The 14,804-nt window shown below is 43.3% G+C and overlaps 2 protein-coding genes across 2 annotated transcripts; one reads left to right on the forward strand and one right to left on the reverse strand.

Moving 5' to 3' along the window:
• Window positions 1-129: 129 nt before the first annotated feature.
• dnajb4 (DnaJ heat shock protein family (Hsp40) member B4) lies at window positions 130-5,558 on the reverse strand. The gene is made up of 3 exons (XM_010905547.3): window positions 5,093-5,558; window positions 1,961-2,559; window positions 130-1,065 (listed from the first exon to the last, which is right to left on the reverse strand). The coding sequence occupies exons 1-3, from the start codon at window positions 5,301-5,303 to the stop codon at window positions 832-834; spliced, it is 1,044 nt and encodes a 347-aa protein (XP_010903849.1). The 5' UTR covers window positions 5,304-5,558; the 3' UTR covers window positions 130-831.
• A 588-nt stretch (window positions 5,559-6,146) lies between these two features.
• On the forward strand, window positions 6,147-14,796 carry slc25a24l (solute carrier family 25 member 24, like). The gene is made up of 12 exons (XM_013133399.4): window positions 6,147-6,331; window positions 6,607-6,779; window positions 6,996-7,087; window positions 7,239-7,365; window positions 8,188-8,275; window positions 9,434-9,545; window positions 11,226-11,387; window positions 11,538-11,675; window positions 12,937-13,047; window positions 13,465-13,629; window positions 13,831-13,969; window positions 14,371-14,796. Exons 1-12 carry the CDS (start codon window positions 6,327-6,329, stop codon window positions 14,538-14,540), a joined length of 1,482 nt encoding a protein of 493 aa, XP_012988853.2. The 5' UTR covers window positions 6,147-6,326; the 3' UTR covers window positions 14,541-14,796.
• The last annotated feature ends 8 nt before the right edge of the window (window positions 14,797-14,804 follow it).

Here is a 14,804-nt window from a genome sequence, read left to right on the forward strand (position 1 = left end):
GACACACACACACACACTCACAAACACACCAATACTGACTATATTTTCTTCACTCATTCCTTTTTTCATACTTTTCCATACAGGGTTGTGTTGTCACTTCAGAGAATCAACGTAAAAGAGCCTTTCAAAAAAAGATCATACCGTAGTTTATTATGAAAATATGTTCAGTGCCTTGCTGGTAACAATCTTGGCTCAGGAAATACGATGTGGATCACAGCCTAATCAAGGCCATTACTTGTGTCTGGAGAGAACATACATACTATCATAGATTATAAGCCTTTGGGTTTGGGTCCTGAATGCTGACTGGTTGAACGATGTGGCACATACCTTGGTCACCAGTTTATAATTGCAACGAGGCATTTCATTGGCTAAATGAACAGTACTGTACAGTATGCCAGTAAATTGTGCCTAGGAACAACAGCCCATAGCCACGGTATATTGGCCATATACCTACTCACTGGCCTCACTGTTCGACACAGTAATAATAGTATAACATAAGTGAGGGAGCAGTTTGATTGAGAAAACAGGAGCGTAAGGTGAGTGTGGGCAGAACCCACATTTAAGAGTTTACTCGTCAACACATTTACTGGCACTTCTATCAACTTCGCAGCATGCAATGGTATTTATAAAAAAAAACACCAAATACATAAAAAATATAAATTCACATTCTATAGAAAGGGGCTCCATCTGAGCTGTCAGTGATGTCTGTGTGTGTGTGTGTGTGTCTCTGTGCATGTGTGTGTGTGCGTGTCTTCGTGCATGTGTGTGTGTGTGTGTGTCTTCACGCCCGTCACTCTGGTCTTTGTCTCTCCGCGTGTTCAGCTTGTTCTTTTAGGAGGCAGGTAAATGCCTTTTGAGGACATCCTTGGCATTGGTGGGGAGACTCTCAGGGAAGTTGACGTCAAACTCCACCACCAGGTCCCCTCTCTGCTCGGGGTTTTTGGGGAGGGGGAGGCCTTGCCCTGCCACAGTCTGCCTCGTCCCTGGCTTGATTACGTCCGTGATCTTCATGTTGCACGTCTTCCCATCTATTGTAGAGACGGTCACTGAGCAACCACACAATGACTGCAACCAGACAGGAGAGAGAGAGAGTCAATGACATGTTGACAGAAAAGATAGAAGAGAGTCCGCAACTCTGATAATGCTCCATCAAAAATGAAATATAATAAAACGCACAGATTGACAAACGTTTCGATCTCAAACGGATCTTAATCTGTCAGGTTTATTATATTTCATTTTTGTGGAATATCTTTACTAATATTGTTTATCCTGCAGCGGACGAGTTGGATGTGCATGTTTACATCTTCCCATGTTGACAGAAAACACGCACACACACACACGCACACACACACAGACACGCACACGTGCGCTCACACAGACACACCACTATCTAACTATTATCGGTCTGAATCTCTGTCAGCTTCATGGTTAGATCTCCTTAACACATTGGTTATCTCCTTAACACTTCATGGTTAGATCTCCTTAACACATTGGTTATCTCCTTAACACATTATAATGACTGTTGGATTAAACGTCACTGAGGTCTGAATAATGACGACCACATTCAGGCTCTGTCCAAATGGCACCCTACTCCCTTCATTGTCCACTACTTCAGACTAGACCCATACAGGGTAGTGTACCAAAGTAGTGCACCAAATAGTGAATAGGGGCCATTTGGGAGAGCCCATTACAGACACTTTTTGTCTTCCCTCTCAAAATATTGAAACGGAACTGAGTCAAAGTCACAAAGACAGAGGTGGAGTGTTTGGAGGAGAGAGCCAACCATATAAGCAGTTTCTACACATTCGGTGCGTGGGCTACAAGCCTCCAGTCTCTCCACACTCCTCTACTCTTCCTCTCCTGTTTCTTCCTCCTCATTGTGAATTATATGATATAACAGCCTTCTCATATCGAGATGTCGGCCAGTCGCCAAGACCCACGGAGCGGAAACCCCACCCACCTGGCGTAGACTAACTTTCACTGGGTACACGATGTCAGACCCCTCCCTCCTAAAGTGTGGGTGTGGCTTGTCCTTGATGACAAACACAATGTCAGCTGGGATGGTGCTCGGCGACTCGTCCCCCTCCCTGGGAAACGTGATCTTGGTGCCCTCCTTCCATCCTCGTTTGATCTCTATGGTCAGTATCTTATCCTCGGTTCTCATGGTTCTGCCGTCAGGGTTCATCCGCTTGCGGCTGATCTTCATCCGCTTGGTGCAGCCGTGAAACACTTCCTCCAGCGACACCCGCAGCTCGTGGTGAATGGCGGGGTCCTGCTTCTTCCTCGGCTGACCTCCGACCCCCACGTGACGTTCCCGTGGGAACCCGTTCAGATTGAACGAGGTGAACGAGCCGAATGGGTCGTTGCCGTCCACCTCCATGTCCTCGTCGTCACCGCCCGGGCCGCGCCCGTTTGCCTTGCGGCCGAAGAACATCTCGAAGGGGTTGGCGCCGCCAAAGAAGGTGGCGAAGGTGGCATGTGGATCACCGTGGAAAGTGTAGGTGAAGTTGCTGCCGTGGCCTTCTGGTCCGCCTCCGGGGCCGCCGCCCCCTTTGAGACCTGACAGGAAATGACATGCAGGTTGTCAACCATTCAGATTATGTACATAGACCATTATGCACATGCTTTCTCTGGTTGGGCTTGGATCATTAGCCTACAATAGAAGCGAGCAAAGAGTCCCAAAGGTGTAAAGTAGGGCTGCACCTTTATATCGTTTCAGCATCGACATTGCGATGTACGCATCCACAATAGTCACATCGCAGAACGTATGATTTAGTACGGTAAACATATATCAGTCTACAATATTTATTGTTTTCAAATGGAAAACTAGCATTCTATCTGTCTGATATAAGGTCATTTACTCTGATTTATGGGTTATTGGATACACAGTCTATTATTATTATTGTTTTAAACACGGTTCGTTGCTGCACTTCGTTGACATGCAGGCACTGCTTGCGCGTGACGAAATGACGAGCGAGGAACAGGCAAAAATCTGGTTGCAAAAAGTCATTGTCATTTACATGGAAATAATTCGGCTACAGACAGGATGATGTTGACCAAAAACAGGTACTTTGTCGAGAGTGCCTAGCAACTGTTGCCACAACTCGACCAATTAGTTTGATCATTTAAGGCGGCACCACAAATCTTCGTATGACGAGTGCAAAGCATCTCAATGCCGTCCAAAGCAAAAATCTTTTTGGATGCCTTTGCCACTATTACACAGTATGAGAAAGGTTCCAAACGGCAGAGACAAATAAATCAATCAATCAAATTTATTTATAAAGCCCTTTTTACAACAGCAGTTGTCACAAAGTGCTTTTACAAAACACCCGGCCTAAAACCCAAATCACAGATTTAACACGGTTACCAAAGAGGGTTTTAAAAACATTATTTGGTCGCTTGACAAGCGGTACGTAATGCCGTCACGCAACTCTTTTTCTCACGTTGTCATCCCAGAGCTGTACGAGGAATGCAAGTTGAAACAGAGCTGTCACAAGTGGAATATTATGCAGCAACAACAGACTTGTGGTCCAGCCGGACAACAGAGGCCTACAAGTCTGACCATACATTTTATTAATGAGGACTTCCACCTGAAAAGTTGCTGTTTGCAAACTGCATTTTTCCCAGAGGATCATACAAGTGAGAACATGGCAACAGGGATGAGAGAAGCTTTAGCTGACTGGGGCCTAGATGAGAGTCGTCTAGTCTGTATTACAACAGACAATGTCGTGAACATGGTGAAGGCTGCACCTGAACAAGTGGACCAGATTGCAGTACTTTGGCCAGAGACTGTTGGTAAGTTATGCCCAATTGCGCATTCTATTTTACTACTGTTGCTATTGCTATATTATTACTGTTACATATTATTACCTAGCAACCTGTTCTGAAATATATACATTTTCATGAGTTTCATAAATTTTAATTGTAGAGGATGGGGCTGTGTAAGAATGAAGGATACATACTGTCATGTTGATAGCCAAAGCTCTTTCTGAAGACATCCTGTATTTTTTCAAATCTCAATATATATAGCAGAATAACAAAACATGGCAATGCCAGTTATTTCCAATATCAGGCGGCCCTAGTTCAAATGTAACTGCTTTGCTTCCTTCTGATATGCGACAGCCCCACTCGGGCCTCGAACCAACATTCCTCTGAACACTGGCAACTTTCACCTGAAAAAGCATCGTTACCAATGCCCCTCGAAGGCCCTTATGAGGCAAGGGGAACAAGGATTTCAGGGTCTCAGACTGAGTGACCTGACCGATTGAAATGCTATCAGCGCTAATTGCTAAATAGCCTCACCAACCAAACAAACTAAACCAAAGCCAAGTTTAAGACAGAGGCTTAACGGCCTGGATCGAGGTGTACCCTACAGAAACCCCGTGTCTACGGCACAGAGACGATCTGCTTCTTCCAGCGTCAACTATAATGGTTAAACTGCCCTGAGCTGCAAACGGCCTTCACTGACATGGTCAGCATTAACTACTGCACAGTAGTCTGACATTAGCACAACCATTTTCATATTATTTTTGTCTGGGTATATATATTATGTATATCTTTTTTTTTTTTTTATACCAACCAACCAGGATTCATCTCTCCCTATTATGTGCTGACATATATGATACCATGGCAACGTCGAAATTACTGCATATTAGCTTATTAATATTATGCATTTATTAGCAGTTATAGATGCGTAAGATAATGGTGAAAGGCAGTGGCCTTCTTTAATAGATGTGGTTAATAAAGACTAAGGGCCGTATGGCTTGGATCATCGCCAATTATATTTTAATTACACCAACCTTAATGTGCGTGCATATAACCACTGGTGGATAAGGTTTTTGATCCTTTTCATGGATTGGGTGGCTACACTGATATAAAATGTTATCAACTGAGCAGAAAAATCTCAACACGGGAGAACAAAATAGAAAATAATCTCCACGGTAGGGTGGATGAAATGACAAAAAATCTCAACGACCGGATTGATAAAATTGGGCTACATACAAACCTAAATTTCTGGACTTGTTTTTACAAACCTGCACTAGAATAAGGTGACAACACTGAACGTGGAGTATGTAGCTTAATATTTGCTTACCTTCCTCGCCATATTGGTCATATATCTCTCTTTTCTTCGGATCACTGAGAACTTCATATGCCTCTGCAATCTCTTTAAATTTCTCCTCCGCGTTGGCTCCCTTATTTTTATCCGGGTGCCATTTCAGAGCCTGTTTTCGGTAAGCTTTTTTGATATCCTCCTCGGCCGCTCCTTTCGCTATACCCAGGATTTTATAATAGTCTTTCCCCATAGTTCCCTCGATGCGGCCCCGGGCTGAAGAGAAAATAAACCCGCTGTTCGACTGACGCTGCCTGTCAGTCCGCTAGGAAAATATATCCAACAAAAAACAAGGGACCAGAGAAAGTGTCCTCCGATATAGCGGCAAGAGGAAAACCTAAACCTCAGCTCTCAGCCACAATTATCACCGAAACGCCAGACACGGAGACCCAGACAGTTGAGCAGTGAACCGCTAGAGTGATGATATAGCGACGTTTAGAGAGTGGTTACTCAGCGCTGTGGACCCTGTGATATTTATCGCCCGCCCCCTCCCACCGGGTAGACCCCCTTTTAATAGCAGGCACCCCCCCTTGCGTCTGACCCAACCGGGCCGCTCTCTCCGCTCGCTGGAATCCACGGTTCTTTCTAGAATCTAAATGCTGCTGAAGCACGTCATTTCCCATATTGGTCAATTTTTTTTCGATTCATCTGTTAATGTGTAATCAGTTTTCTCCCACGCCGGTTTTAACACCCGCACACATGAGTGGGCGACATGCGACTGAAAAGAACATGGTGCCTTGCAGCCTTGCAGAACATTGAAGTAGCACAAAATTGTGGGCCCAGTACCTAGGCGATCTCTGAGGGCCCCTCCCCTCTTTATTCAAGATTCAGACATTTTCGAGGGCCCCTCTACACGTTAGACCCCTACACACTTACTACCCCTTTTTCCCGGGCCGACAATGCCACTGATCACCCGTTCAGTAATTACAGACCTGTGACTTGGATTTGATGAGGACAAGACAGTGAGATGGTCACTTTAATTAAGAATTCTCCCACATCTGTTGTCTTTCAGTTTAGGTCATAGTGGGACAGGGAACCCAGACAGATCTGCTGGGGCGTCTCTCAAATATGGTGTTTCATCCCCTGCCTTCTTTCCTCTCACCTTAACTTCAAAGCTCATTGGTTGAGATCAGCAGGGAGGAGTGACCTGAGATGGAGCCCAGGAGGTCAGGAGAAAAGAAAACAAGGAAATAACATTGACATTCTCCCTGTGGCTATGAGGTAGATATATCCAGATTAACTCTGATCCCCAGACATTGACCTCTGCCCCCCCCCCCCCCCATATTCTCCCCACCTCTGGACCATTCCAGCAGGTCAGTGTTCTGAAACAATATGCTTGACCTCTGACCTTACAGAAAGATTTGAATTAGGATATATAAAGACCTACCTAGCCAACATTACCTAACAGAGATATATACACCGGGTATTCAAATGTTATTTTTTTGTCATGGGACCAGTAGTCATGTTCTATTTTTATTTGCGCCTGATTCTGACAGCCCTCCCCTGGAAATAGGTAAGAGGGAAACACGCGGCAGCATCGGGCATCACACTGGCGTGGTCTCTTCGGCGCAGCCACGGCGCCATCTGTTGGACAGTGGTGGAAATGTATGCGGATGTTTCGTGGATTACACACGACTACACAGCAGGCGATCGATTCATCATCAAATATGTGAGCGCAGAGGAGCATCTACCGCATTGAAGTGTAGCCTCTGCTTATGACTCAGCGTTCACGCAACAAAAAAGCGCATTACCTTTTAGCAGTTATTGTAACGCTAATAAAGAAGAGCATTTGTGCAATTATATGCATTTTATTATTCCTTGCCATCATTACATTTTTTGCTACATATAATCATGGACCAGTTTCGTGGTTTGTTTATGAAACTAGACAAGAATAAGGACGGGTCCATTTCTGTGGATGAACTTCATAATGAGATGAAAAAAATTGGCATCATTCCGTCCGCGAATAAAAAAGCACAGGTATTTATTATGTAATAAATTGATAAATAAAATAAGATGTGAGGATTGTTCAAATTTACCGAACAATCCGCATAACTGGTGAAGAGTATAACGTGTCATTTGTCTATTCGTGCTGTGCGGACAGATTAACGCCTTTGAACTTTCATCGCAGGTTATCGTAGATAAATATGACCGAAACAAGGACGGGCGTTTGGATTATGACGAATTCCTAACCTATATGAGGGACCGAGAGAAGAAATGGAGAATTCAGTTTCAAGCTCTTGACAGGAATAGCAGCGGTAAGTGGTGCTTGGGCACAGTCTGTCCCTTCTATAGGGCCCTTGTCTTTGGGGCTTCAGTGACAGGGGACACCCTGAACATACTTTTGTCTTTCTTTTGCTCAGAACCACAGGCCTTCATGCATAACATAGCATTAATAGGGTTTTGTTTGGAAATTACCCTAGCATAGTCAGTGTTGATTTATTGAACTTGTATTCATCAAAAGCAAAACCCTATTAATGCTATGTTATGCATGAAGGCCTTATTCATTTGAATAAGTCTGATGGAGGTTTGCATGCATTATTTTGATTACATTGCGTAATTGCCTGCTCATACATCAGCAGTCCTCCTCTGAGAAACTTCATGAACGGTTTTGGTTCCCTAAACAAGATGTTCCATGTCATAAGGAGGACTGGGGTCAATTCCATTTAAATTGGTATATTTAGAAGAAAAATTAAATAAAATGCAGTAATTGAAAAACATTAAAGAGAGTTGAAATTAATATTTGATCAGTATTTCTCCCATGCAAATTTGATGAAATCCTAATGGACAATACCTTAAATTATCAAACACACTGCAGGTAAGAAGTGTGTCCTCCAATGACCATTTTGCCAATCTGTTATGCTTCTTATCACAACAAGAAGTTCTCGCTGGCACAAATGCACCAGAGGAGACCACATCGATCACCTGGCCACATTAATGCCACGGAAACAAAACCATTGTGTTACTTGGCGTCCCAAACTTGAGGCTAATTTAGGAAAGTTGACTGTTATTTAAGTGGAATTAACCCCAATCCAGGTTGTGCGTGTGGTGTTTTGACCCTGGATGTCTTCTCTGACTAGGGGTCATTGACCAGGAGGATATCGTAGACTTGTTTAAGGAGTTAGGAGTGAACATATCAAAGCAGAATGCAAAAAGAATAATACAAATGTAAGACTGCCTTTGAGCCCTCTATTTTGATGGAATAACAAGATAATTGCATGTATTGACAAACTAGACAATACAGTCTCACAGTGAAGTTGCACAACATTTTTTGAAAAGTAATGTCAATTGTTATTGGGACTCCCAATTCAGATGTATACACTGGAGGGAATCGCTGCGGTTTATAGAACTCAGGTAAAAGGTTGTAGACAACAAAACGCAGATTAGGGGTTAAACAACAAAAGGGTTAATGTTAGATAACTACTCCTCTGTGATTAAGGTTAGGATTAGGGTTAGGATTTAGGTTAGTATTCATGTTAGGGGTAAGGTTATGATTAAGGTTATGATTAAGGTTAGGATTAAGGTTAGGATTAGGATTAAGGTCAGAAATCCAAAATATCTCATGCCTTTCTCCATTTTGAACTCGGAAGCATTGGGGTTTCCCTGTTTTTGCATGACTTCACACTGAGACTGTGTTGTACTAAAAGATGCACTCCAGAGGTTTTGTATAATTTCAGCCAGTAGTTAGAAGGTTGTTCTTAGGCCCAAACAGGTTCTTTAATGTGTTTCAACCAATCAAATGTTGTATGTTTGTAGTTTGACTTTATATTAGCAGTCAGATCAGTAAATATCTACAATGGTGACCAACTAAATTATGGCATGGCACAGTTGTGTACTAAATTGTTTATTTTGTGTTAAATGTCACAACATTGTTATACTTGTTCAACTGTCCTGGAGTGCACCTTTAATGTTTACTTAAACATTAATAACACATTTCACTTATTATTTTGTCCACAAATCTACACAATGCATACTTCAGTGAAAAACTACTGCAATGGAATTTAAGATCAGGGGTGTCAAACAAGGTTTTTTGTCCATGAGCCATGTTGGGCCTTCAACCAGGTCCAGAGGGCCACATTGAGTGTTCAATGAGTTCTGTAAGAGTACACTGAAAACACAAAATGTCTAAAATTGTCCTCTATACAGGATCAGTCACAAGTTTGATATACTTACCCAATAACTTGAATTGATTAGTTACCCATGTTGGATGTTTGAAACTCCTGAACTCCTGAAACTCCTCAATATGTTCTTTCCAACTATCAATATTTTGGTGCTTATGGATGTTGTTGGTTATGTTGTTGATGTTGTTTTTGTTGTTGTTGACAGGATGGATGAGGACAGTAGTATGACGGTGGACTGGGGAGAGTTCCTTCAGCATGTCATCCTCAACCCAGCAGAGAACCTGGGAGAGCTGGTCTCATCATGGAAACACACTCTGGTGAGAACCTCATTAGGGAGGATCTGGTCTCATTATGGAAAATCTGGTCTCATTGTGGAGGAGCTGATCTAATTATGGAGGATCTGGTCTCATTACGGAGGAGCTGGTCTCATTACAGAGGATCTGGTCTCATTACTGAGGAGCTGGTCTCATTACTGAGGAGCTGGTCTCATTACTGAGGAGCTGATCTCATTACGGAGGAGCTGATCTCATTATGGAGGAGCTGATCTCATTATTGAGGAGCTGATCTCATTACAGAGGAGCTGGTCTCATTATGGAAGAACTGATCTCATTATGGAGGATCTGGTCTCATTACGGAGGAGCTGGTCTCATTATGGAGGAGCTGATCTCATTACAGAGGAGCTGTTCTCATTATGGAAGAACTGGTCTCATTACTGAGGATCTGGTCTCATTACGGAGGAGCTGGTCTCATTACGGAGGAGCTGATCTCATTATGGAGGAGCTGATCTCATTACAGAGGAGCTGATCTCATTACTGAGGAGCTGGTCTCATTATGGAAAAACTGATCTCATTACTGAGGAGCTGGTCTCATTACTGAGGAGCTGGTCTCATTACTGAGGAGCTGATCTCATTATGGAGGAGCTGATCTCTACAGAGGAGCTGTTCTCATTATGGAAGAACTGGTCTCATTACTGAGGAGCTGGTCTCATTACGGAGGAGCTGGTCTCATTACGGAGGAGCTGGTCTCAATATGGAGGAGCTGATCTCATTACAGAGGAGCTGATCTCATTACTGAGGAGCTGGTCTCATTATGGAAAAACTGATCTCATTACTGAGGAGCTGGTCTCATTACTGAGGAGCTGGTCTCATTACTGAGGAGCTGATCTCATTATGGAGGAGCTGATCTCTACAGAGGAGCTGTTCTCATTATGGAAGAACTGGTCTCATTACTGAGGAGCTGGTCTCATTACTGAGGATCTGGTCTCATTACTGAGGAGCTGATCTAATTTCAGAGGAGCTGTTCTCGTTATGGAAGAACTGGTCTCATTACTGAGGAGCTGGTCTCATTACTGAGGATCTGGTTTCATTACTGAGGAGCTGATCTAATTTCAGAGGAGCTGTTCTCATTATGGAAGAACTGGTCTCATTACTGAGGAGCTGGTCTCATTACCGAGGAGCTGGTTTCATTACGGAGGAGCTGGTCTCATTATTGAGGAGCTGGTCTCATTATCGAGGAGCTGGTTTCATTATGGAAGAGCTGGTCTCATTGCGTAGGGTCTGGTCTCCTTATGGAGGGTCTGGTCTCATTATGGAGGAGCTGGTCTCATAATGGAGGAGCTGATTTCATTACAGAGGAGCTGGTCTCATTACGGAGGATCTGGTCTCATTACTGAGGAGCTGGTCTCATTACTGAGGAGCTGGTCTCATTACGGAGGAGCTGGTCTCATTACGGAGGAGCTGGTCTCATTATGGAGGAGCTGATCTCATTATAGAGGAGCTGATCTCATTACAGAGGAGCTGGTCTCATTATGGAAGAACTGATCTCATTATGGAGGATCTGGTCTCATTACTGAGGAGCTGGTCTCATTACTGGGGATCTGGTCTCATTACTGAGGAGCTGGTTTCATTATGGAACAACTGGTCTCATTGCGTAGGGTCTGGTCTCCTTATGGAGGGTCTGGTCTCCTTATGGAGGTCTGTCTGTCTATCGTACTCCAGGTGTTTGACGTGGGTGAAAGTCGCACGATGGCCCTGGAACTCCCCCAGGATGTCTCCGCTGGCTCAGGGGTGTGGAGAAGATTTGTCCTGGCTGCCGGGCTGGCTGACGCTGTGTCCAGAACCCTGACTGCTCCCATCGACCGCTTTAAAACACAGCTACAGGTACACTACAATGGCCCTAAGACCTATAAACTATGAATTTGTGGACTGCAGACCAAGCTTTCTTACCAGATGTGTATGTATTTGTGTAAATTATTTCAATGTGAATGGTGTGTGTTTGCATTTGTGTCTGTATGTAAAAACTGTGTGTAGGTGTATGGACCCAGGCCATTCTCTCAGGGCATTAGGGAGCTGACAGCAGGGGGCGTGAAGTCCATGTGGCAGGGGAACGCTGTCAATGTGCTGAAGGGAACCCCCCAGACAACTCTACAGTGTCTGATCTATACTGAGGTAACAGTGTCTGATCTATAATGAGGTAACAGTGTCTGATCTATACTGAGGTAACAGTGTCTGATCTATTCTGAGGTAACAGTGTCTGATCTATAATGAGGTAACAGTGTCTGATCTATACTGAGGTAACAGTGTCTGATCTATAATGAGGTAACAGTGTCTGATCTATAATGAGGTAACAGTGTCTGATCTATACTGAGGTAACAGTGTCTGATCTATACTGAGGTAACAGTGTCTGATCTATACTGAGGTAACAGTGTCTGATCTATAATGAGGTAACAGTGTCTGATCTATAATGAGGTAACAGTTTCTGATCTATTCAGAGGTAACAGTGTCTGATCTATTCTGAGGTAACAGTGTCTGATCTATTCTGAGGTAACAGTGTCTGATCTATTCTGAGGTAACAGTGTCTTATCTATTCTGAGGTAACGCTGTCTGATCTATACTGAGGTAACAGTGTCTGATCTATTCTGAGGTAACAGTGTCTGATCTATTCTGAGGTAACAGTGTCTGATCTATACTGAGGTAACAGTGTCTGATCTATAATGAGGTAACAGTGTCTGATCTATAATGAGGTAACAGTGTCTGATCTATACTGAGGTAACAGTGTCTGATCTATTCTGAGGTAACAGTGTCTGATCTATAATGAGGTAACAGTTTCTGATCTATTCAGAGGTAACAGTGTCTGATCTATTCTGAGGTAACAGTGTCTGATCTATTCTGAGGTAACAGTGTCTGATCTATTCTGAGGTAACAGTGTCTTATCTATTCTGAGGTAACGCTGTCTGATCTACACTGAGGTAACAGTGTCTGATCTATTCTGAGGTAACAGTGTCTGATCTATTCTGAGGTAACAGTGTCTGATCTATACTGAGGTAACAGTGTCTGATCTATAATGAGGTAACAGTGTCTGATCTATAATGAGGTAACAGTGTCTGATCTATACTGAGGTAACAGTGTCTGATCTATAATGAGGTAACAGTGTCTGATCTATTCTGAGGTAACAGTGTCTGATCTATTCTGAGGTAACAGTGTCTGCTCTATTCTGAGGTAACTATCTGATCTGAGATAAGACTGATAAAGTTAGGATACAGACACTTTACACTTGCTTTCTCTCATCCCTCTTTGTTTTTATCCTTTTGTCCCATCTACCCTCCCACCTTCCCAACCCCCCTGCCTCTCTCCACCCATCTTTCCCTTTTCTCTCCCACTTTCCCCTTTCTCTCTTTTTCTCACTCTCTCACTCTCTCACTCTCCCCAGTTGAAGTGGTACACCCAGGACGAGCAGAAGGAGAATGTGTCAGTACCACAAAGGTTTGGTTTGGGCTGTCTGTCCGGGGCAGCAGCTCACGCTGTCTTCTATCCTCTAGAGGTACCAGCTATGACAGGGGACCTCTTCATACCCAGTATGACTTGTGTGTTGATGGAAGCCAACTTAAATGAGTCGTCTGGCAAATAAATGCACATGGTGGCGCCATATCTATTCATGTGATGGCTTTGTGGCCACACAGTATATGCGCCTCTTCTGGCACAGGTTTGACCAAATTTGGGTAAATTATCCGTCTTTTCATAGACATCCAGCATTTGCAAAATTAGACTGATTGGTCCTATAGGGCATGATGGTTGGGGGAACTTAGATCTCTCTGATTACTAATATCTATCGAACTCCAGTCATTGTTCAAAAATCCAATTTCAGTACAATACTTCATACAGACCATTTACTTTTGTTTTGAGTGCTTTTAAAGGCCACTTTGGTCCCTTTAAGATGACCTCGCTCTATCTCCACCAGGTCCTGAAGGTGAGGCTGAACCTGTGGGCGGGGACCTACAGTGGCATGATGGAGTGTGCCCGGTCCATCTACAAGAAGGAATCAGCGGCCTCCTTCTACAGGGGCTTCAAACCCAGCATCCTCTGCATGATTCCGTATGCGGGGGTGGAGTGTGCCGTTCACCAGGTGACAACCCTCTCCAACCCATCCACACCCAGATTGGCTGGGGTGTTTATAACACTCTCCCAACAACATTCTCTGTAGCTAAGTTAGTAGAACGTAAGGCTTGCAACGCTGGGTTCATTTCCCACTGTGGAATTTAAAATGTAAGGGGCCATCTGGGACAGGTTTATGAACCTCATTGTCTCTCTTCCCTCTCTCTCACAGTCTATCATGAGTTGGGCTAAGACCCACCCGGACTACAACAATGACTGGCAGCTCTTCTTCTTTAGTTTCATGGCCTTCTCTGCTGGCCAGATGACCAGTTATCCCCTGGCTGTGATCAGGACTCAGCAGCAAGCTCAAGGTGATTGTAACAATAGGTTTGGGTTATTGTGTTGGGTTATTGTTTTTTAAGCTAAGTATCAGCGATTTTTGTTAACAACACTATTGAGATCTGTTAGTTAGGATATTTAGTAATAATAATTATATGCCTGATTTCCCAAAATGTGATTCTGCAACCAAATACTCTATAATTTATATGAAACCTCCATTTAATATGAGACATGTAGTTTTACAGAATGTTTTGGATCCATTCATAGTGACAGTTGTAATGGTCAATGGTTGGTTTGGTCAGATAATTTACAAACAAATTATCAAACATTTGTGTGTTGTATTTTCTTTGAGGTTTACAAAGCGCTGCTTTCTATGGAAATTAGATGTACAACATCCTATAAAGTGAAGGCTCATGTTATTTCCATCTTTCAGCTTTCATTTCAACTTCACCCACAAGTGTCCTCCGGGGATTTACAGGCATCTACAAGAGGCATGGATTACGTGGCTACTACAATGGCATGGGGGCTAGTTTCGCCAGAGCAATTCCATGTTCTTTGTTAAATTACAGCTTGATGAAGAAACTAGAGACAACACTCAGCTGAGTCACTTCTAATAGTTCGGACACATTTAGGTTTTTTCAAATTTAAAATAAGATGACAACTACTGTATACTTCTGAAAATACTGTAGCATTGCCATAGTCTTCTAATGCTAATTGCACCAATGTCCTTCAGTGCCAGTCCCTGAATACCTAACAATAGATAGCATTTTATTTTCAAAAAGAGAAAGGCGTGGGACCCAACCTACAGTCAGACTAAACCTTTGTTAAACCCTCTTGTCATTAAAAGGGCGTTGCTTTATTAATACG

This window comes from Esox lucius, chromosome 3 (assembly GCF_011004845.1).
Source record: "Esox lucius isolate fEsoLuc1 chromosome 3, fEsoLuc1.pri, whole genome shotgun sequence".
In the NCBI taxonomy this organism is placed as follows: domain Eukaryota; kingdom Metazoa; phylum Chordata; class Actinopteri; order Esociformes; family Esocidae; genus Esox; species Esox lucius.

What these genes read in the sequence shown, in the direction of transcription:
- slc25a24l (XM_013133399.4), top strand. An exon ending in AGTGTCTGATCTATACTGAG is followed by an intron (nt 11,676 to 12,936) that starts GTAACAGTGTCT and finishes CACTCTCCCCAG; the next exon opens with TTGAAGTGGTACACCCAGGA. An exon ending in TGGAGTGTGCCGTTCACCAG is followed by an intron (nt 13,630 to 13,830) that starts GTGACAACCCTC and finishes TCTCTCTCACAG; the next exon opens with TCTATCATGAGTTGGGCTAA.
- dnajb4 (XM_010905547.3), bottom strand. Translation starts at nt 5,303, where the DNA reads ATGGGGAAAGACTATTATAAAATCCTGGGTATAGCGAAAGGAGCGGCC. An exon ending in TGACCAATATGGCGAGGAAG is followed by an intron (nt 2,560 to 5,092) that starts GTAAGCAAATAT and finishes ATTTCCTGTCAG; the next exon opens with GTCTCAAAGGGGGCGGCGGC. An exon ending in TGAAAGTTAGTCTACGCCAG is followed by an intron (nt 1,066 to 1,960) that starts GTGGGTGGGGTT and finishes GTCTGGTTGCAG; the next exon opens with TCATTGTGTGGTTGCTCAGT.